The following is a 24021-nucleotide window of genomic DNA, read 5'->3' as shown; positions in this document are numbered from 1 at the left end:
GTTGTTTTGATGCGGGGGGATGGAGAGGCGCGAGTTTCTCTTTACAGCCTCCATTGACAGCAGAAGAACAGAGGTGTGGAAAAGAGGAGGCGGTCCAGTAGTCTCAGGGCTTTGAAATAGAGGTGTCAGACTTAGCGATGTGGAGAGCAGGAACGGCTCGGCCTCGTAGATCAGTCACATCAAAAACTTACACTCGTGCCGGCATGTCTATCTACAACCTGATAAGCAACTTCACACACTTCTCACAAACACCTCGCTTTTTTTCTGAGGGGGTGGAGGACAGTTGGTGTTAGTCAGAGAGCCAAAGTGTAATAAACTTGAAATAATCTTGGTCTCTTAACACTGCTTTCAACCATAAAGACTGCTCAACCCCTTTAACTGCTATCCTGTTCTCTCTCTCTCTCTCTCTCTCTCTCTCTTCCTCTCTCTCTCTCTCTTCCTCTCTCTCTCTCTCTCTCTCTCTCTCTCTCTCTCCTCCAGACAACGACCATATTCAAGTAAACAAGTAAAATTATTTGAAATCTTTGGATACACCGTTATCTAAAACCACAGGGCTAAATTATCAGACAGGAAAGATTGATGTATTTGAACATTTAAAGGTGTGCAGGGCCACTTATCTTGTTTTATATTTTCTCGAACCTCTAATAAAGTACACGTTGTCTTTGAGATAATAATCGGGACAATAGTACTGAGAATTCATATGTGTTATGGATACAACATGCGTCAATGATTTCAAAGATAACGGGCTGTGAGTTTGAACTTCTGAACCCCTGATTTTGTTAGTGTGTCATCCAACGTTCCACTGCATTAGCTGTTTCTAGTTATAAGCATGAATAATTGTTAATACAACTATTTGAATAGGTTAGTGCTTCAGTACTGAGTGAATGGGGAAAGTTGTTTTCCCATCACCAAGTCCAAGTTCAACATTCCAGCCCAGTATTTCGAAATGAATTTTTAAAAAGCTTCAGCATCTGTATCCAGTATTACCCAAGCTCTGTGTTGTTCTTGGCTTGCACGATTAAATACTGAGAAAGTTTTAAAGAGTAACGGCACTATCGTACACCTAAAGCTGCTAATATAATGTAATCTTAACAATACTGTCTGTCTGTTCCAGCTTTTGTTATAGATATGAATAACATGAAAAAAGTATGGACTTATCTGTCCAGTAAAACAACAACAGCCTCCTTGTCTTGCTAATAACTGAACAGGACATGTGGACCTCTATTTGGCAGCCATTCGACTACAGATATTAGGCTCAACGTTTCCTCGTCTCTGATACATTCAGACGAACTTTGTCTCTGAAGTTTCTTTGTCTCTGAACTTATAGGATGTTGCATTGATGTGCTCATGAACAAGGCCTTTTAACTCTATCTAGGTGATTCATTATAAGAGTTGCAGTTGGTAGTCAATATCACATAATGATAGCATTGTTTGATAGCGAGTTGTAATAACCTCAGCAGTCTTAATTCATGTCATTGGCAAGCTTCTCATATTCGCAGTTGTCTTTAACAGTAACAGTACTTAACTGTGTGTGTGTGCGTGTGTGTGTGTGTGTGTGCACGCTCACATGCTACCCATGTCTCTGTTCCCGTAGGTCTCAGGAGGAAGTTGGAGCTATAAAATTTGATGTGTTATTTTCCTCACCTTGACACTGCTCGCTTTCACACCCACACTTCCTTCCCACAACCTTGCACACCTACGTTTCTATGCCACTTCAAAAAGGGTGACAGTGTGTGCACACTGGACATGAGTATTTCACATCATCGATCACACTGCTTTTGGAATAGAAAAAAGGTCACATGTCATAAGTATGTCTATGTTACTGGTGTGTTTGGTGGAATGTCCATACACTAGATTTTGGGATTCCACCTGTTTAGCATCTAGATAGAAAGAAAAGAGAGGGAGAGTCCGTCGTGTGTGTGGTTAAGCGTGGTTGTACGTGTTCATGTGGGTGAGCTCACATTGTACTGTCCTCACACAAACACAGAGCCCTCTAGAGAACACGCTGACACATTCTGTGCTGTGGATGTCTCTGATTTCAATGCCATGCCAGACAAACACTCCCCCCTTTCTTACCCCTCCTTTCCACACACAGACACCCGACACTCGGCCAGCTGCAGCGCCTCACATCCTGAATTCACCGCACACCAAAGCCCCTCTCTCGTTACTCAAAAAGGCTTTTTTTTTTTTAATTAGTTCCAGTCCTCTGCCTCCCTGCGATTACGGGAATTAAGCTTTCTGCTGGAATCTCAGCTCGGTTGTACATTCAAGCAGTCGCACAAAGCTCCTCAAAAACAACTTTTTCTTCAAGGATGCTGGAATCGGTTTCACTCCGTTCAAGATTTAACTTGATTCCATCCAGTGTTGGATTCAGAGTAGCCATTAGCCAATGATATGACATCACGTAATCTAACTGCATGGCTTATTAATTAACATTACATGTTGTTTTATGCCCAATGATGACCGAAGTGCAGATGGCTTGTTGAGGATGATGGCTGTTTGTGATGATTTTGTTGTTGTGGTTTGATCTGAATGATAACCTTCTGGAAACCTTGTGTGCGAGTCACTTGCTTTCCTTTTTGTGTTTTTGCCACTCATCTTGTCCACCTTACAAATCAAGTTCAACTTTTGGTCAGGTTGTGTCATCTCCTTCCTGAAATCGGGGAACCGTCACCTGCGGGCCTACACCTAAACATATAAGGCTCCCAAATAATCATCCCTGTCTAAAGGAGGGACCATCACCTTGAGGCACACAAAAACAAAAGAGATAAAAACAGAAATGCAGAACCATGAGAGCGAGGGCGTTTTGTAAGCCGAGGAGAGGTTGGGAAATCACGTTACTGAAGTGTGAAACCACAGAAAAGGGCCGAAATAGAAAGCAGCTTGAGTTTCCTATTATGCCTTTAATGCCTGGATGATGGCGTGTTCAGGCTTGGCCCTTTTCCAGCCATATAGGCCGACACTTCCCATCACAAATCCCCAAGGATGAATAGCATCAGAGGCTGGCCAGGCCAGAGATGGGCTGTCCCGTCATATTGCTGAGAGAAAAAGCCTGCTTCATTCTCGCTCAGCTCTTTAGATCAGAATTACTAGCGAACATTCAAAAGCATTCTGCGTTCCTTCAATACCCCCAACACCCCCCCAGCTGCTAAGTTTCTGGAAGGAAAGGAGATACGTACTTTCTGCCCAACAGTACTTTCCCAGTATGCTTGTGGGGGAAGGTGTCACGGTCGTTAAGATGTCGTTATGCTCTCCTTTAGCAGGAGCGCTTTTAGACTGGCAGGTCCTGGTGACTGTCGGCCGTGGAAGTAATTTGGACGTTGGCTGCAGGCAAAGGGAAGGTAAAGAGAAGCCAGAAAGCAAAACAAACTTGCTGTGACTCACTCTCACGTTGCCACAGAGAGCGCTTTGAAGCATGAACAACTGGGGTCATTAAAAGTCAAGACTTGACAGGGGTTTGACCATTGCTGTAGATGGTCGTTAATATCGTACCACATATGGACGAATCTCTTTGAATCTTTGAATCTCTTCTCTCACTTCCCCTATCATGTGTCTCTTCTTTTTGTTCTTTCGTTTTTTGCAGCCATCATCCAAGCAAGTCCGCTTGTGGTTAACCTCAGAGTAACTTCCCCCACATACACACAGTGTGTGTAATCATCATTTTGCTTCTCTGGCCATCTGAGACAGGGTCACGGTTTGAAAGAGAAAATGGAAAGCAAGACATCAGTAACTGACCTCTAGTTTCTGTCACCTTTGACCTGCCAAGTATCTTGCATTATTTTATTTTTTTTCTGGAAAAAAAAGCCCTGGAAAATATACACAAACCATTGACTCCCAATTCTGCATGACTTTTGTTATACATAAAGACCTTATTTGAGCTTCCTTTTGAGTTATATAACAGACATTGTGCTTCACTGTCTTATATTTCATTTGCTTTTGTTTTTTTTCTGCATCTCAATCCTGAAAATATTGTCTGCCATGTGTCCAAGCTAAGTAATATGCCTAATGAGTAGTTCCTAACAACTAGGGATTCAGAAAAAGAGCTTCTTGCTCCACAGAAAATAGATGCTTGGTACCACTAATAAATATATGAACCAGATGATGGATGTTGCATTTAAACACACATATCAAATAAAGTCATTAGGAAGTAGAGTTTTTCCCAGTTTACTGAACCACCTTCTTTGTTGGGCAACTATGAAAGAAACATTTTTTTAGCATAGATATTTATCTTGAGTTCATGGGCGACTGTTATTTCCAGCTTTGAACTCATTTTATGGCTCTGCTTGAGCCGCATAGAAAATCACGAGTAATGCACCCTATGGTTGTTTTAATATCTGGTCTTTAAGGACTTCCTGCCACACTATGCCATTTTTTAAAATTAAAGCTACACATACTGATAACCGGGGGGCACGGTGGCTTAGTGGTTAGCACGTTCGCCTCACACCTCCAGGGTCGGGGTTCGATTCCCGCCTCCACCTTGTGTGTGTGGAGTTTGCATGTTCTCCCCGTGCCTCGGGGGTTTCCTCCGGGTACTCCGGTTTCCTCCCCCGGTCCAAAGACATGCATGGTAGGTTGATTGGCATCTCTGGAAAAATTGTCCCTAGTGTGTGATTGCGTGAGTGAGTGAGTGAGTGAATGAATGAGTGTGTGTGTGTGTGTGTGCCCTGCGATGGGTTGGCACTCCGTCCAGGGTGTACCCTGCCTTGATGCCCGATGACGCCTGAGATAGGCACAGGCTCCCCGTGACCCGAGGTAGTTCGGATAAGCGGTAGAAGATGAATACTGATAACCAGAGTGATATCACTGGCTCTAGAATAGAATATGTGTAATGACTAGATTAGTAACCTGTGCCCTAAAGCATGTCTTCAAGAATATGAGAGGATGTCAAAGTTCAGCCCTTGACCTTCATTCCCTGATCTCCTTCCTTTTAACCCCCCAAAACCATTTTTTCCCCAGGTGTCGCTCAAGGAGCTGTTTCTCCCCCTGTTGCTTTGCAAATGGGAGTGGAAATTCTGTGCCAGCTGTTCCAGGTGTGGGACCAGGTGGCTGTTGGCATTATGACACTGACAGAGTGGATGCTGGGTGATAACCAGTCCGAGCTGGGCAATGAGAAAACGTTTGACTTGGTAAGAATGCAACTTATGTGTCACATTATGACTTTGTATTTACACCTTTTTGTTTTGGAGAATTTCTAAATTTTGTTTAGAGAATATTTCATTTACATCATGCTAAGGCTGAGATTCATCTCTTTAATCAATCTTTAATAGGATGAGGAGTTCCTCTTCGAGAAAAGAGAGATGAACCTGTGGGCAGAACCTCTGCAGTGGGCAACGTTGTTACACAGACACCTGTGTGCTCTGCTTACAGTACCGAGCTCACTCAGTTTGTGCCCGGCAGAGCTTGACCGTTTCTCCACCATAGCTGACGCTAACGCAGACTCGGCCCGAAGAGCACTGAGCTCCCTTCCTGCTCTGCCTCAATTCTCTGCCACCATAGAGTATGCAAAGATGACTCTGCTGAACGAGCGGGCTACACTCACTCAGAATGTGCTGGCAACAATCAGGCAAAACATCTCGAGTTGAGAACTAAAGGTCTTTCAGCTCCTTCGTACATTCTAGTAAATGACGGGAAGATCATATTGGAATGAAGTGAAAGGTTTAGAGCATTTCAAATGACCTTGTGGTGTTCACACTGACATTGACACTGATTATTTTAGAATTTCCTGGCTATTGTTGAAGGACTTTTATTACATTAACGGATTTTGTTTTTAATGTGGAATTTTTGCATATTAAAAAGGGTAAATGATTTGTAGGAATGTCTCCGACCTCAAACTGTTTTATTCAAAATAAAAAGCCAAGCTTTAATACGTTCATTTGTCTACAGTTGACTTGTGCACTTTTGTATGCAAGTGTGGGCCTGAGGGAGGGAGAAGTCACAATGCATGCATCATGACTCAAAAATGTCTTGTTCTACTATTTTCACAAAGATGAATACACATTTGTCCTTTTTGTCACAAAAAATTAGAACAGTCCAAATTTAATGATCAATTGTCTCTTTAATTTTTTTTTAAATCCACTTTTACACAATTTTGTTGTTTGAACAGTCTGTTGGCTGTTTTATTTATCTATTTATTTTCATGTTTTATATGATGGACCCTTTAACACAGATCCCAGAAAAAGAAATAGTTCAGCAGCCCCTCCTGTGTGGGTTGTTATGCAATTGCCACTAAACAGCAAGACTGGTGGCTGGCATGTGTGTAGACAGCTGGATTGCCTTGAGGGCTACATTAGTAAATGTTCTCTTACTGTACAGTGATGTAATGCCTGGGAACGGTCCAAAATAACTGACCCCTTTACATCCACACGGGTGGGGATGTGTAAGTGGGGTAGGAGGGTAATGGTGACTGAATCCCAATGATTCCCTGCTTCCTGTGCACGAGCTCGGCACTATATAAACTAGCTCACGTCTTGGCCATTAGGTGGCATACAATGCTTCTTTTAAAGAAAACATTGACCCTTAGGGGGCAGTATGGGATCGTTTTATAGAGGAACCTTTACCACATTCCTTCACATGATTTCTATTTTTCTCTCTGCTGCCTGCTTGGGGAATAGTGTGTGGATTTCAGTCGAACACTGTTAAAGCCAACACTGGGGCAGATGCTATTGTCTTTGTCTACAGGTATAGACATGTAAATAAACAAACACACACACAAACCAATCAGTTTCACTGGCAATTATACATTTGCAAAATATGTTTTCGTGATTTTGTTTTTATTACTTCTACATGTTTTATTGCTTTGATTAAACACCAAATCTTTAAACATTTGCGAAGTTATTAAAACTTGGTCACTCTGAATGAATCACTATAGGTCGATTCACTATAGGGGATTCATTCACTGAATCATTGAGTCGAGCTCTGGTTAGTAAATGATTACACAGCTTCTGCAACTCGGTACATAATGTACCAGAGAGCAGCAGATTCACTCCCATCCATCTATCCATTCGCCCTTCTCAATGCCATTAACCCATTGATCATTCATTATTATTATTTATTATTATTATTATAGTAACTGGTGTAAATATATTTGTCTTGTTTACATCACTTTAAATAATGTTTCATTGTTTAAGCAATGGGCATTGATCTATTTCACAACAAAATGACAATTTTAGGTGGCATTTCTTAACTGTGTAAATTTCTAAGAACGTCAAATCCGCGCAATGAATAAAACCGTAGTTTTTGGGAATACCGTCGGCTTTGGACTTTTCTGTACTCGCGCTTCCTCTGAAAAGTTCGACAGTAGTCTTAAGGAGTGTGGGTGGAGTGATGGACCAATCAGAATCAGCACCTTGTCGAGTCTCGAAAGTAATAGGCGTGACGACCGTCAAACAGCTTTTTTTGACCACGCCCCCTCTCACGTGAGTCTGAGGGTCGTATATGTTGGGGAGACGGCAAGTGTCTTGTGTTCTGTTGTCGCTTGACGGAGGGAGACAAGCAGCAATAAACAAAATAGCAACAAGCAAGTAACGTGTTTATTCTCGTTTCTGCTCCTCTCTCCGACCCGTTTTCACAACCCGGTCGTGTGAACTAAACGCCTCGCTTTTTGCACTACGGGATCTTTTAGTAGGTCCTCAAATGAAAGATCAACTGAGACTCAAAACTTCAGAAATAGAAATGTCTGCGACCATCCTGTCCGGTTTCTACGACATCGACATGCTGTACAAGGTAATGCTGAAGTTGTCTTTTAAAGTTTGTTTTAATTTGTGAAGAGAATTGAGCTTTAAGTCTGTAACACGATGTAGCGCGTGCGTTAGCTCGCGCTGTTTAGCTAGTCTGTGTGTGCTTGAAGCTCGTGCACGGTTTAATGTTCGCTGTTTCTAACTTTCTAACTTTGTTTCCGAACCAGGACAAGAGTCTGAACATGAACGCTCTGCATCTCAACAGTATGTTGGATAAGAAGGCGGTGGGGTCGCCGGTCACGGCTTCTGCTCTCGCTAACAACTGCTCATTCACGCAGGGATTTTTCCGGCGCAACTCCGCGAGCAGCGCTGACTGTACAAACAACGGCAACAAGTACTCGGCCTCGTGTTACAGCAACATGAAGGAGAGCTCGAGCAGCACCGCCAGCATGAACAAGGAGAACAAGTTCCGTGAGCGCGCCTACAGTGAGACGGGCGAGCGGAGTCAGCAGCTGCAGGCGTTGCAGAAACCTGGATCTCAGATCAACTCGACACGCTACAAGACTGAACTGTGTCGACCTTTCGAGGAGAACGGAGCCTGCAAGTACGGCGAGAAATGCCAGTTTGCTCACGGTTACCACGAGCTCCGCAGCCTGTCTCGCCACCCCAAGTACAAGACGGAGCCGTGCCGCACCTTCCACACCATCGGCTTCTGTCCGTACGGCCCGCGCTGCCACTTCATCCACAACGCGGACGAGCGCAGACCCGCGCCGGCCAACGCCAACAGCAGCAGCGTGCCGCCAGAGCTGAAGCAGAGCCGTGACCTGATTCATCAACAGGCCGCTTACCGAGACAGACCCAAACTCCACCACAGCCTGAGTTTCTCTGGGTTCTCAACACAACATGGACTGGACTCGCCTCTCATCGACAACCCCACATCCCGCACTCCCCCGCCGACTTCTTCCTCCGACGCTTCTCGGACCAGCGGCCCCTTTTTCGAAGACGTTCTAGCGCCGAGCGCTAATGGCGCCTTTTCCTCGTTCGCCGCTGCGCAGGACCTGAAAGCGCTGCTCGCCGCGCACGCACATGGCGGCTACCAGTCCACCCCCGCTTACTACAGCAACTTCCAGACCGCCATGGGACCCCCTTCCCCACCCTACAGCCTCGGGCCCTTGCAGGCCCTGCAGCGCCTGTCTGAGTCTCCAGTGTTCGACTCGCCCCCCAGCCCATACGACTCCATGTCGGACCGCGACAGCTACGCCAGCGGCTCTTCAGGAAGTCTCAGCGGCTCCGAGTCGCCCAGCTTGGAGGCCGGGAGACGTTTGCCAATCTTCAGCAGGCTGTCGATTTCTGATGATTAATAAGTTAGCGTGGTTGTCTTTCGTTATGTTTTGCATTGTATGGGATTCGCCCTGTTCTTTATTTCTTTAACGGACTGGAGGACTTCCTAAAGTTAACCGTTATTAAAATGGCGTCTCATTAGCGACGTGTAACTAGACGGACTTTAAAGAAACAACCAGGGGCAGGTTGACTCGTCAGACCCTTGGTGTGGCATTAGAGTTTTACTTTGTCCTGTTTTTTTTTTTTTTTTGTTTTTTTTTCCTCTTTTCTGCTCGAACCGATAGCTATGAAAGTAGATATCGACCGAAGGCATTCCACCGGTGACTTTGACCAGCATTCAGTCGCAGTGTTTTGGCTTATGAGACCATCACACTTTCCGGAGACATGGTTTTTGTGCACAAAACTTTTGAACGCGAAAGACGAAGAGATTTGAAATGATTTTTTGCCCCTCCATACTACCAAGAATATGCCTTGACAAAAAAAAAAAAAAAAGTATCAGTTCCGCAAAGTAGCCTATGTATGCGCTTCTGAACGCTTACAAAAACAAACTTCCATTCCAAAAGCTGAGAGTTTGTCGGTCACAGCGCCACCCAGTGGTTCGGTTGGGTTAGTTTAGTGTTGTTGCTTAGCTGAAGCACTCTTGTTCGGTCTGTTGGGAAAATCACTGCTGATGGTTGAATATATATATACATATATATATTTTTTTAGCTGTTTTGAGCGATTACATAGCAGTACATAACTGGCTATGACCTATTTAACTTATTTATTATCTTGTGAAAAGTATAGGCTACATTGGTAATTGTGTCCATACTGTATTTATCAAGTATGTTGAAGCAATAGATCTATATTCTTTTATTATGTTTAAATTATGATCGCCATTATTAATCTACATAAGTGGAGTGTATGTTCTTTTTCACAGTAATATATTTTTGTTTGGTCTTCTTTTGTAACTTCACTTTGTTATTTTATTGTAAATGAGTAAAAAAAAAACAACTTAATTTAAGAGATTGTATGTGATATTTATTTCATTAATTTTGTTTCCTTGTTTACGTACATTTAAAACAAATTGCTCGAGTTGCCGTTTGTTGGGATGTTGTGGAAGACGTTCCCCCCCACAACTTTTTTTTTAAATTGAGAAAAAAAAATCCCTAGATGTGTTTTTTTTTTTTTTTTTTTTTTTTTAAGCTATGTCTATAGAATGTATAAACCACGTGGTTGTCAAAACACCGTCCAAACGAGTAGTGATCATTCTTTAAGAAGTCAGAATTGTGTGACAATGATCCCAAGTGAATAAACTTAACCAAAAAGTATTTTTATTTTTTCCTTTCATTGTAACGCACAGAGCCAGGCGAGGACTCCTGCCACGTGCTTTGAGAATGTAGCAATCCCAAGCCCCAGTATTACTGCCTTAGTGCCTAAGGGGTCCACCACCATACATGCCTTATTAACCAAATAAAGTATTTTGATACAAGTCATTGTTTTACACATACAGAAGCTGAATGTAGGTTTGAATTTGAACTCTTTGGAAGGTTGTTACCACTTGTCATGAGGGGCCTTGAAGCAACCAGCATGGATTTGTTTTTCCCCCCTTTGTTTCATTAAAACTTCCCATTCCTGTAGACGTTATTTGGATTCTTTTGTTCTTTCAATCGCCTTTTGATATAGTATTGGTCTAAGGGTTCTAAACTTGCTGGATAGAGAAGAGGTTGAACACATTTTGCTTGTACATAGTAGGTACAGGGGCTGGGCACTATGTACTTTTCTTGACTACTTTATCAGAAGTAAAGCTTTTTGAATGTAACTTAAAAATGGACAAAAAGGATGAGGAGTTATACATGTTTTTTTTTTTAATGTGTTTTTTTTTGGGTGGGGTGGGACTCAGTTCACTACAAGTTGCGTGTGAGACTGTTAACTTTGTACTGTATATTTTTGTAGTTCTCCCAATAAAATTATTTGGAAAAAAAGTGCTAGTATGTGCCCCATGTGGTTGTCATTGAGCACTCTTTAAGTCCTGCTTCTTCAAAAAGTTTATGTTCTTACAAAATAAATGCAGTCACATGCCTTTTTTCCTTCTGAAAGGAAACCCAAGCTGCATATCTCCCTAATAGCCTCTAATATCATTTCAAGTCTAACTTCAGATTTCAGTCAGAGAAGGGAAATTAGGAGTTAAAGCCAATAGAAACTATTTGGAGAACAATATATTGGTAAATTCTAAATACTCATTTGAGTGGTGCAAATAAAAGTTTTAAAGTTATTAAAATAGTCCTAACTACAAATTGCTGCTCTGAGTTAGAAGTTTTAGACCTTAATTTCGGCTCAAAAATCTCAATGTCCTTTATCGTTACTGTCTGCTGGAAGTATCCTGCAGTTTATTTAGTTTCAAGTGAATTTTGGCTCGCAAAAACTGATAAAAACACTGGCTTGTTGTACATGTCAGCAATTTCCTGTTTAATGGTGCTTTAAGGACTCCGAGCATTCCAGCGCTTAAATCCTTTTAGCCCAGTATAAAGGTGTGGTTCTGTAAGCACACACTTGCAGATAGCGGCTCTCGGTCAGGCCAGGGTGAGCCGGCTGACACGTTTAGCCTGATTTGTCTTTTGCCCTCATTTAGAAGACTTAAAATGATCTTGGTAGTATAGTACATTTGATTAGTTATCAGCGCCGGCAAGTCATTAAGAAAATAAAGAGGCCCGGAATCAATCTAGTGCCAAGGGCTCAGGGCAAGATAAGGAGTGATAACATCTTGGAGTAAATATTTACAGAGTCCTGCTGCATTTCATAATGAAGTGTTTATCACAGGACCCAGTGCACTGCTCTGAGCCAAAGTAGGCTGTACCTAGTGTGTGTGTGTGTGTGTGTGTGTGTGTGTGTGTGTGTGTGAGCCCTTTATAGCAAGTTTTGTACGTGTTTAATGACGTTATTGCAATATACCTTGTGAGTATTTGGAATTACAATTAAAAGTTTGAGTGTTTGGACATTTTAAGCATTGTTAATGGGCCTAAAGCTCCTACAATGACAGGAAATACTCTTGACTTCTGATTATGGCAGGAAAAGCCTAGTTCCTCACCCACGCCCATTTCCATCCCTTCTCTCCTCTGCTGTTTTTGTCATTTTTTACGAGAGCTTTTTGTTGGTCCATTTAGCTCCTGAAAGTCTTCTATTTGTGCCACAGTGTTTTCCTGAGAAGTGGTGGGGCTTCCTGAAACAATGGTCAGAAAGAAAATGACCTGCTGTTATGTCTGTGTGTGAGAGTGTGTGTACGTATTTGTGTGTGTATGGAAATCTTGCAACTGAGACTGCTGATTGACTGCTGAAGTCCAGGACCCAAAGTATGGAGCTTGAAAAGATAGGAATGTGCTGAAGCAGCCATTGTGATATAGAAACTCTTTAACCCTTTAAGAGAAATATTCTCTAACTTTAAGTTCGAATGCTACCTCCTCATTCCTTCATTGCAGTCCGTCAGCAAAGGCTGAATGTTTAAGACATGGCAGTCATATATTTTGTCCTCTAGCAGTGCTGGTCCTTCCTACAAGCCCTCGGTCTCTCTCAATACACAAATATTTACGAGCCACATGCATGAGGTCAGTGTTTACAGTTGGATGGCCACTGGGCCTGAGTCTTGACGACATCCATAAACGGCAGAATAAACGACGTTGAGTGTGTATGTGTCTAACAAGCCATTTCCTTGCTCATCCTTCAATTTACACTGGTGACACACATGCATTGTACAGACATATGAATCATGTTTCGGCACACGGTTCACTAGCGGAAACTAATAAACATAATGAATGTCTGTGTTTGTGTGTATTATAACCTGTAATATATACATATACCTGAATATAAACACGTTATGTTATGACGTTATTCTCAGTAAGAGTGATCATCACATATATATACACAGGTCAGTCAAATCATTGATGATGTTTACTGATGGTATTATATACTGTAAGCCAAACCTGACCCCTTGGTCAGAGCTACTATAAAGCTAGGGTAAGTCAAGGTTATTTTCAAATGGCCCTGAGTAGACAAGTCAAGTCAAGTGGCATTTTATTGTCATTCCTCTATACAGCATGTATACATTGGAATAAAATGTCTTTGCTCCAAGATCATGGTGAAATACATAACAATATAGTAATGCAGTTTACAAGACATAAAGTATAGCTAACAAGACAAGGTACCATAGAAAACAAAAACTGTCAAGGAAGGTGAGCCCAGGAGGCTGCAGTTTGCTTGGGGTCTGACATTCCTATGGGGTTGCCCTGAAATTCATGACTCGCCTCCTGTAGTGTAGCTACCGAGCTCTGGAATCTCCTTCCTCCAGTTACACCATCAGCAGTTGTCACCTTTCTCAAGTATTGTTATTTATCTTTAATCACCAAGTTATTCTGATGAGGAATGTTGTTCTTTTTGTTGGTGTTGTTGTTGTTGTTGTTGTTGTTGTTCTTCTTCTTCTTCTTCTTCTTCTTCGTTTCTGTCTTACTGTCTTACCGTCTGGGTTGTGATTTTGAACACTGGTTGCAGAGTTTTGTATGTTGTCCCAGTGTCTCGTGGGTCCTCTAATGCCTTACCACGAATCCCCAATCTATCTACGGTGCATCAAGTATTCCTGGTAGAGACTTGGCATGATCACTACCCTGACCAGTGGTTACTGAATAAACTATTAATTTCCATTATCTTTATTACAGTATGACAACAAACAAAACACTCAAATAAAACTCGCACAGGCTTCTTCAAATACCAAAACAACATAACAGCAGCTATCAGTTATTATAATAGCTTTCTTTTTTGTCCCTCATAAAACAGTATAATAGCTATTCCCGAAATGTTCCTCAAGTCCAGTATTTCCTTTTTCTTCTCAAGTAACTCCTCAGTTTCATGAATCATTTCTGCTTTCTTGTACTTGACCATTACACTTATAGGAAAGGTATGTCTGACGATGGATGAGTTTAGAATTCAGGGGACACAAAGAAGGGAACTACAACATGTGTCACGCTGAAGACCCAGTGACTAACGTGAAAGCTGACACTGCTGTTGTTCTTACTCAAGAGTCAAATATTACACTACACTGAGCACATATTTATGGTACCACATGTTACAGATTGAGACAGGACTTGTAACTATATATGTTCTGTATGTTGGTATAGCAGAGTCTTGTTGGATGGGCGTGACTCAGTACACACACAAGAAAGTGTTTAAGGTTTACAAGGTGTAATTATCAGAGAAGAATACTCTGATACTGAGGTGCTGGCTGAAACTTTCCAGACATGAGTACTGTAAGGACAGCACCAACACTCAGCAGGTACAATGACGCTGTTTTGAGTTTCACCTCTTTATTTTTTTGCAGCTCGCTTCCACTCGATTCAATTTATTAAGAGGTTAATTCCCGACATGAATCAAACAGGCTATTAATGACACAAGTGTTCCAAAGTGGGGAGCATTTGAGGCAGTAAATCCTTACCACTCCAGGTAACCTCTTATGTAGTTCCTTAATACACAAACACATCACCAATACACAGCCTCACACAGCATCTCTCTTAAGCATACACAGTGCCTACTCATATTGAGGAGATTCATACGTTGTAATGCGGCTTGTGAGCATAAGTGACGTCTTTATTTGAGTAAAAAATTAATGGCTTATTTACTCTGTCAATTCCTCAGCAACGGTCAGGTAGATGACTGGTGACATTTGTGTTTTTCCTCATTTATTCTGCTTGTGTTTTTCCTACATATATGTCTGCATGTACCACAAACTGATTACATATAATTATGCAACACATATCTACTTTTTTTAAGCATGGTAACTATGCCAACTATATTATCTAGAAAGTTACACACCATACCTCGATGCTGCTGGAGACCATACAGTTTTACCGCTTTATTATGCTCCTATATCTGTTAGGAAGAGAAAGGAGTTCTGTTGATGGACATTATAATAAAGGACAGGTTACTTAGAGAGTGTAATTTTCATTTCTCAATCTACAATATAGGAATGGCAATAAAAACAATGGAGGCTGAATTGTTTAAATTCTCTGTGTTATTGATGTGAAGTTCAGTATTTCAAGCCCCAGCACTGCCACATTGCCATTGTCAGGCCCTCTTGCAAGGCCCTTAACCCTTCTATACTCCTGTGTCATGGATGACCCCAGGGATATGTGAAGAAAAGACAGTGCTGTAATGTATATGTGACAAATAAAGTCTTCTTATATAATTGATCTGTCACCCAGTCCAGGGTCGAGCCTATCATTGGAACAGGCAACGACATTGGAACCAAAGCTCTGAGCAAACAGTGACTTTGGAGCTGATTCCATGAGTAGGCAGTGGCTTTGGAGCCTTTCCCGGGACGAGGCAGTGTGAGGCAGGAATACACCCAGAATGGGGTGGCAGTTCTTTGCAGAGCACCGTTCACACACTCATTCACACATAGGGACAATTTACCACAGAAAGTCCACCTACTTGGCATGTTTTTAGGGGAAATCCCTTGAAGAAGCCTTGAAGAAACTGACAAAGACACATGTGAAACTGTGTCAGACATTACCCTGAGCTCAGGACTGAACCGAAAAGAGACAACAGTCAGACTTAGAAGATTTAGATGTGAAAATGTTCAAACTTCTGTTACTATGATTAATTTTAAGATCTGCATACAAAACTAAGGAAACAAACTTTACATATCAAGGAGGTCTTATAATTGTACTGCTTGAAGCCAAATGAGTAGTAGTGAAATAGTGAAAGTCAGAAACAGAAGCTGCTACTTAAGGATGAATGCCCATCCTTGCACCCTTTAAAGCCCAGCTAGCTAAACTAGGTCACACCTTGTGAGAGATCCAATAAAAGAGGTGTCTTTAAATAAACGCTGACCTATAACCAAACATACATATATTCATATATACATATATAACACCCTACAAATAAACTCCTATCTCCTGGTCGGCGCTCATCTCAAGCTCTGAGACCAAAACTTTCCGTTACAAGTCGTTACAAGTAGTTACAAGTCCTGTCTCAATCTGTAACATGTGGTACCATAAATATGTGCTCAGTGTAGTGTAATATTTGACTCTTGAGTAAGAACAACAGCAGTGTCAGCTTTCACGTTAGTCACTGGGTCTTCAGCGTGACACATGTTGTAGTTCCCTTCTTTGTGTCCCCTGAGACACAGTAATGTACACAAGCAGACATCTATAAGAAGGTGCTACTACTCACATTTTCTTTAAGCTATTTCTATTCTGTTTGGATTGAATCAAAACACAAACATATGTGACATGCTAGTACAGCCAAAGTATAGTAACAAGAGCAGTACAGTATGGAAGCGCACATACGTCTGTCTTTAAGCTTGTTTTTAACAGGCTATTAGAGCAGCTCATGCAGGCAAGCAGACTACATGCTCTGACATGTGCACATACAATTTGTATTTTGAGTACAAACATGACATGCCTCATTAGTTTAGGTCTCGCTTGCAGACTTGTAGCAACTGCATAAGAAAGGTATTTCTTGGAGGTGTAGTTTAGCATGTGAACCATTTCAGGTTTCAGAGTTGTAGTTTGTAAGTTTGTTGCAGACTTCATGCTAGCTCAGGAATGCAACAGGGCTCAGTTGTGGCTAGTCATAGTGCTAAATCATCCTTAGCTTATGGTTGATTTATGACTTTGATATAAGTGGGCCATATAGTTTACTGTGACTTTTGTTCCCTGTGCTGGCTAGTCTGTGCAATATGCTGAGAGCTACAGAGTTATCAATGAGTCCTTCACAGGTTACATGACTAGTCAAGGCAAAAGCTGCCACATAGATAGCCTTTATACCGAATCTAAGGCAGGTCATTCATGAACTTACTGGCTATTTGTGTGTGTAAGTGTATGTGCTTGTACAGTGACTGTACACTACCTCCTCTCGAGTAAACAGTTCCCTCTCTGTCGAACTACTGTACGCTTAGCCAACTCACACTCTTAATGTACACACAAACACACACAATGCAAGCCCACACATATTTTCTTAATTTTGCTGAATATTAATTGCTGTGCTATAATCCCCCTTTAAACAGAGAGCCAATATACCTTGTTCACTTTTATTCCACTTATTCTTTTTAAATTTCTGATGTCATAACAACACAAACACAGCATTCTCATTCATGGTCTCCTGATTACTTGTAGAAACTAGATGTGATTTCTGTTGTAAAGTATGATTCTTCCAAATTCAGAGAATTTGGATGAATTTGAAAGATGATGCTAATGTGCTTAAGGTGCAGTCATGGCCATGCATCTGACCCATAGTGGAAATGATAGATGGAGATTTCCTCCCAGATAATACTCCATTTTAGCCACATGCAGTAACTGCTTTTGCTCGGCTGCTGTGTTTTAGTGTTCCTCCCTCGTTCCTGGCCTTTTCCTTTCCCTGTCCTGCCAGCTGTTTATGAGCTAGGAGTTGAATAAATTATTAATGAAAATGCTTTCATTTTTGTGAAATTTATGGAGTATTCCATGACTGGTCAAGGGTTTTGGCACTTTTCGGTTGAACTGAGTTACTTTCATATAACAGCAGTCATATTCATCAAAGTGATTTCCAGTTCTGAAAGTTTATAACATTTTCAGAGAGAGAGAGAGTGAGAGAGAGAGTGAGAGAGAGAGAGAGAGAGAGAGAGAGAGAGAGAGAGAGAGAGAGAGAGAGAGAGAGAGAGAGAGAGAGAGAGAGAGAGAGAGAGAGAGAGAGAGAGAGAGAGAGAGAGAGAGAGAGAGAGAGAGAGGACATGAATGAGTTTTGAAAACACTCAACTTGTCTGCAGCTAAATAGACTTGAATGATTCTTGCTGCTGTGCATAAAAACAAGTAATGAGGCTAATGGAGGTAATATCAAGACAGCTGGATCAGAACACACAGAAATAAATAATTCAGTGGCATGTAGCCTTGAGTTGTGTTTGGGAATGAAAAGTATAACTCTTCTCTCTCTCTCTCTCTCTCTCTCTCTCTCTCTCTCTCTCTCTCTCTCTCTCTCTCTCTCTCTCTCTCTCTCTCTCTCTCTCTGACAACCAGAATTATTGTTCCAGCTTTCATTCCAAAAGCCAAAGACATTAATAACTCACTGTCAGGTAGACAACATATTTTTATTGATAGTTAAACACGCAACAGCTGATCATATCATATATTATACATATCCGTTTTTAAAACATTAAATTTTTGGCATGTATTTTACAGGTGATCAGAACTGTCAGAAATGACAATCATATTGTCAGTGAAAATCTACTTATAGGGTTATGTGCTTTAAGTTGAGTCAGTTTTGAAGTGCTCTGGTTTAGGAGGCTAAAAATAGACAAAGACAAAGGACTTGACTGGGGTTCGAGGACAGGCCTTGTGCAGTTTTACAAAGAAAGTCAAGAGAAAAACTTGCAGTCTATGACGTCACGGTGTTATTGTGCATTCCTGTTTGGGCCAATGACATAAACCTATGAAACAGTGCACAGTGGCTAGGGCACGTCCTCTTTTAGGAAGGAAGAGGACTTAACACCGAGAGAGAGAGAGAGAATTTTTGTAAAGGCAGTGGAGTCATACTTTTTGGCATTAGAGAATGGATTTGGTGCATTTGATATGGTTCGGTTCTAAAGAGTCTTTGCAGAGAAACAGTAGGTGTTTCTCAAAAAGTATTCATTTCTTAATCATGTAGGTGTTTCTCAGTTATTGAACAAGTAACTGAAAGCAACAGGATGTGAAATCGGTTTTTACTGATTAAAGTTGTTGGAGTGTTAAAATAAGTTCAGTCAATCCATCTTTGAGTATGATTCAAAATTAGCTGAGTGGAATGATAGATATTAGCCTAATGTGATGGTATGGCCTGTTCTCAACTAGTGCTTCATATTTCTAGGCAAACAATCTGTATGAAAACAACCTTATGTGTGAAATGTGTAAGTTAACACTGATGAAATGTTTGTCAGGTGAAGATATTTACTAGGAGTAGCTAACAGGCCGGGTAGCAAATACAGTAGCATCAGTTTGGTTGGAGTTCTCTTCAGTTGGATGTCACTCTGTGACATGGACAGACTGGAGATACATGGAATGGTACCACTTAGAAACCATGAAAATAGCTTTGTGACTGCAGTCGATACAAACAGTTTAGCATTCAAGTATCCATTAGCGTAAAGTCGATCATTTCAACTTGACAGACTTTAAGTTAAAACTCGAATGAATCTCCTGATTACACAACTGCATATTTTGACCATATATTTATAGACAGACACACAGTAATAGAGGAGAAATAATTTATTATCATACTATCTGGTGTCACCCTTTTGAGTCTCAAGGTTTCTTAACTCATATCATCCCAGTGAGTTTTTCCTTGTCAAAATCACCTCTGCTTTGTTCTTTAGGGACTCATTTAGCTGATTTGTGACAATGTATTTTGTTAAAGGTGCTATACAAAAAATGTAATTAAATTAAGTTTAATTAAATTAATAGCTTACATAATATCTTTCATAAAAATAATATTAAATAAATAAATAATAGTTATATTTTTACATTATAAGTTGATTTTTACATTAGAACTTGATTATAACTTGATGTTATTTCAGAGTTTTATGCAATAACTGGTAAGTTATATTCCAGCTTCTGTATTACTTGACCAAATTGACTTAAGAATGTTTACGTTATTTTCTTACACGATCAGGTCAGCTCAGATCATGGTTTGGAGGATAGCTGTCATGTTATCATGTCAAATAATTCAGTTTTGGTGGAGAACATGCTAGCTGGTTAAGCTAGACCAACTAGCCGATATAGAGTATATATATCAATGTTGCATGTTGTGGTAATCCCTGCGATGGGTTGGCACTCCGTCCAGGGTGTATCCTGCCTTGATGCCCGATGACGCCTGAGATGACGCACAGGCTCCCCGTGACCCGAGGTAGTTCGGATAAGCGGTAGAAAATGAATGAATGAATGAATGAATGTTGTGGTAATTATATCTAAGTTCTGCTACTGCCAATAAGTATTATTCGGGATCATATGTAAGTGACATCTTTAGAACGATAAACGTGAATAAACATGAGCTAGCTAGCAAGCAAGCACACCTAGCTAATGTTACCTTTCTTTATACACTGTAGATAATCAGGATGGAGATTTCTTAGATACAGGACATCTTTGGAGTATCTGTATCACTTGAAGATTATGAATGAATGATGAAGATGATGAATAATTTGTTTATTTGTTATAAGCTATTTTACTCAAGTTAGTGTGTTAACATACAAATGAGAATTTTCAGCCCATATGCAGCCCATATCAGAGTGTCTAAGTTGATGCTTGCCAGGGAGAGCTTTCAGTATTAAAGGAGCAGTTTGTAACTGTTTGTGCCCTCTGCTGACTCATGAGGGAACCTGCAATTGCAATGAAAATATTAACAAGTCTTCCCCTTTCTCAAAGAACCCCACCATCTCTGGTTCCTGCTTGAGGAACAGAACTGAGCAAATAACTCCCAGATGAAGGGGATGCCAATTTCTGTGCAGGAAAAATATAAACAGAAGCCTGATATTAAGATACTAGCCTGTCAGGATCCAGCCCGGCCTTTGGCCATGTTCTTCTGTTTATGTTTTGTGTCATGTGTCTGTCCCGCCCTTGTTTATTCCTCTCGCCTCTGCACACCTGTTCATTATGTGTTAATTATCTAGTGTATTTAACTGTGCCTCATTGCCTATGGCGGCGCGGAATCCTTGTCATCTTTGTTATCATGTCTCTTGTCGTGGTTTGTCGTGTTTGTGCTCTTGTTTTGTGTTTTATCCAGTTTATTTTAATTTGGGTCTGTTTTTATCCCCGCACCGCTGACAGAAGGATTCAGCAAGACCCAGCAGGATAGCATCAGCCTAGACCGGCTCTGTGGGAGTTTTTTTTTTCTGGACTGTCTTTGTCTTTTTTCACTTCTTGTCGGTGGACGATGTCACCAGCCCAGTTTTGTTTTTTCTTTCTCTGTGCCCTACGGCATCGCCCCGCACCTGTCCGGTGGAGGGACGTTGCTTCAGTTCCTGGTTTCCCGTGGAGGACGCCGCCTAACTTTCTGTCCAAGGGGGGTGTTGCAGGCCCGTATGTTTTCGCCCCATGGATACTTTTGTTTATTTTTTGATTTATAATCGGATTTTTCCTCCGTGGGCCGGGTCACGGTGTGTCGGGGTTGTGCTCGGGCCCTTTTGCTCGGCTGTGGACGTCGCTCTGCCCTTTTGCTCGGCTGTGGACGTCGCTCTGCCCTTCTGCTCGGCTGTGGACGTCGCTCGGCCCTTCTGCTCGGCTGTGGACGTCGCTTGGCCCTTCTGCTCTGCTGTGGACGTCGCTCTGCCCTTCTGCTCGGCTGTGGACGTCGCTCGGCCCTTCTGCTCGGCTGTGGACGTCGCTCGGCCCTTCTGCTTGGCTGTGGACGTCGCTCGGCCCTTCTGCTCAGCTGTGGACGTCGCTCGCCCCTTCTGCTCGGCTGTGGATGTCGCTCTGCCCTTCTGCTTGGCTGTGGACGTTGCTAAAACTCTATATTGCCAAATTGTTGACACAAATTTGGAAACAAACAACTGTATGGAATGTCTTTGTATAGTGTTGCAGTAAGATTTCTTTTCACTGGAACTAAGAAGCCCAAACCTGTTCCAGCATGACAATGCCCCTGTGCACAAAGTGCGCTCCATAAAGTTTGGCTTTATACTCCATGGTTTTCCAAGGTTGACAAAAAAGTACTTGAGCGCACAGATATAAATGAGACGTAAATTAAAATCCCAACTGTCTGTCTCTTTTAATTTCCAGATAAACCTGTAAAAACTTTCTCCTATATCTGGTGTTAAAGGAGCTATTTAACAAATGTGGAATATGGAAGCGGTAAACAAGTCACCTGCCAGTATCTTTTTTATCTCTCTTGCTCTACGTCTCTCTTTTGCTCAAATGACTCTGTATTGCAACACTGACCTACATTTCCCCTATCAACCTCAAGAGAGCGAGAGCGGACATTTGAGGGTGAGGCAGGACCTTTTGGACAGATGGCTTTACAATACACTGCTTATAATCAGTCTGAAACATATACCATATAAGTACTTCTAATCAGACTGCATTCAGTCGCCACACAAAAGGCGCTCAAGCAGAGTTTGCTTTAGTGCGGGTTCATTTTGACTCACCATAGACACGATGGTGACACAGGATATGAATCAGTGCAGTTTCACAGATACTGCCAGTCAATACATACATGTCAGGTATTAGGTTTCCATTCATTATAAGCATCTTATCCACACACTGTGATTTTCAAAACAATGCAGCATTGTGTGGTCTGACTTTCAGATTTTTTTATTAGCCATTTTATTTCCTCCTCTCTGTCAGGTAGCTTCTTGGTGATTGTTCTGTAGGTTTCAGTCACAAAAAGCTGCATGAAAAAGTTTGTATCAGGTATCAGGAGAGTGCCCAGATTTTGATGCCAATAAAATCTAAATCAATTAAAAAATACATGTTTTACATGCTTGCTGTTGATTCATAGCTTGTATCAATCATAAATTCTGTAAGACTTCTTCCAGGCAGAGAATCCACCCTAATCTACCCATCAAACCTCATAACTTAAATGCTGTGCAAATGTTTATCAAACCAGCATCTCTCACTAAATCTGCTAAAAGCAGCACTCACCATGTTATCAGTCCCCTCCCAGTGCTCTGACCCTGTGGGGAATCTACAGGCCAGACCATTATGTGCTGTGTTTGTACACATCCTGACCACTGAGCCTGCTTTGGACAGGACCAAATATTGCACATTCCTCCAACCAGTAAACATGCTCTGTGGTGGGCTCTGGCCTGACTCTAAAGGCAGCAGCATTACTGAGCCTTGGGCTACAGAAGCACTAGGAAATACAGCATGCTCTCAGTGAGCTCCTGCAACTCTGCCAGCATTTGTGATTTAGCGATTTAACTCTCTGGGAAATATGACTGGCTTGTGTGTCTAAGTAAATGTATGTGTGTTTTACTGTGAACTACGCTCATGAAGGAAAGATAAAATTTTGCCTGTGGCTTCAACATCCACTCATGTCTGACAAAGCGTTGATTCTAGATTACAGAACATTCTTGATTATATTGTTTTTTAAAGCGCTTCAGTCTTTTGATATGAGTATCTCCGATAATATATTGCCCTTCCCTTTGGCTCCATAAATGACTCAGTCCTTGACGAATGGCTGATTGTTGAACAACAGTTTTCCATATTAATTCCATTTCACATCTCTACACATACAGACTCACCAAACAACACAAGAGCCAGGTGTCTACCATCTGGAACCACCCCCAGACATCTGGAGGAATGGTAGGTTCAGACTCTGGACTGTTAGGCGCCACTACTTTACAATCTCTGTTCCCTCTCATTCCACATTATCTAAGAAGTTCAACTCACCACAGCAGGCACCAACCTTACTCACACTGAGACTCATCACTCCATTGTGCTGTGTACTATCTCAGTCAGAGCTAATGCGTCAGCTCGTTCCAGTTCTGCCCTTACCTGTGTTCCAAACAGCTGTTTGTTAAAGTGTTATACAGACCATAAATTGAGTTCCATTACAAATAGGCCTAGCACCACCTGAACATAAACTACAGAATTAACATATCCTCAGGCTGTCTGCTTGCCCACAGTCTTAGGACTTTGCAATGTCCACCCATCAGAGTGCTCCTCTGATGTAAACAACAGCTGGTTCTGAAGTTACCCTCTGAACAGCTGAACCATGATTGCGTGAAACATGGACTCCTGGCCCTAAGGGTAGGTTTATGTGAAAAATTAAACACTTCCCTGGGCAGTGACTACAGCAATTGTTCTTAGGTTTTATTTTGGTCAATGTGCACTGCAGGAAGGAAGTGTGCAGTGGTCAGTCTGGATAGCATGAGACGGGGGTCACAGATAGAGATAGAGGCCTTTGTTTGAGCATGAGTGCATCCTGGCCCCTGCAGCAACCCATCCTGTTTATGCAAAAGGTGATATGCCCGTGCACTAATTGCCCTCGGCAGACCTACATGCATACACACATCATCTCATCTGCTCACCCCTCCCTC

At 41.7% G+C, this 24021-nt stretch overlaps 2 protein-coding genes across 4 annotated transcripts in view; both read left to right on the top strand.

The window, feature by feature from the left end:
* thada (THADA armadillo repeat containing) overlaps positions 1-5872 on the top strand; it is an 81276-nt gene extending 75404 nt beyond the window's left edge. For all 3 annotated transcript variants that reach the window (XM_060872120.1, XM_060872118.1, XM_060872119.1), the window contains exons 37-38: positions 4957-5126; positions 5268-5872. In XM_060872120.1, the coding sequence (XP_060728103.1) occupies positions 4957-5126; positions 5268-5582 (485 nt within the window). In that variant the 3' untranslated portion in view covers positions 5583-5872. The remainder of the gene's footprint in view (positions 1-4956; positions 5127-5267) is intronic.
* Positions 5873-7440: 1568 nt separating this feature from the next.
* On the top strand, positions 7441-10327 carry LOC132847126 (mRNA decay activator protein ZFP36L2-like). The gene is made up of 2 exons (XM_060872117.1): positions 7441-7722; positions 7904-10327. The coding sequence occupies exons 1-2, from the start codon at positions 7633-7635 to the stop codon at positions 9035-9037; spliced, it is 1224 nt and encodes a 407-aa protein (XP_060728100.1). The 5' UTR covers positions 7441-7632; the 3' UTR covers positions 9038-10327.
* The last annotated feature ends 13694 nt before the right edge of the window (positions 10328-24021 follow it).

The sequence above is a fragment of the Tachysurus vachellii genome, chromosome 6, assembly GCF_030014155.1.
Source record: "Tachysurus vachellii isolate PV-2020 chromosome 6, HZAU_Pvac_v1, whole genome shotgun sequence".
Classification (NCBI taxonomy): domain Eukaryota; kingdom Metazoa; phylum Chordata; class Actinopteri; order Siluriformes; family Bagridae; genus Tachysurus; species Tachysurus vachellii.
Note: the sequence above shows the minus strand (reverse complement) of the source record. Positions and strands in the feature narration are given on the sequence as shown.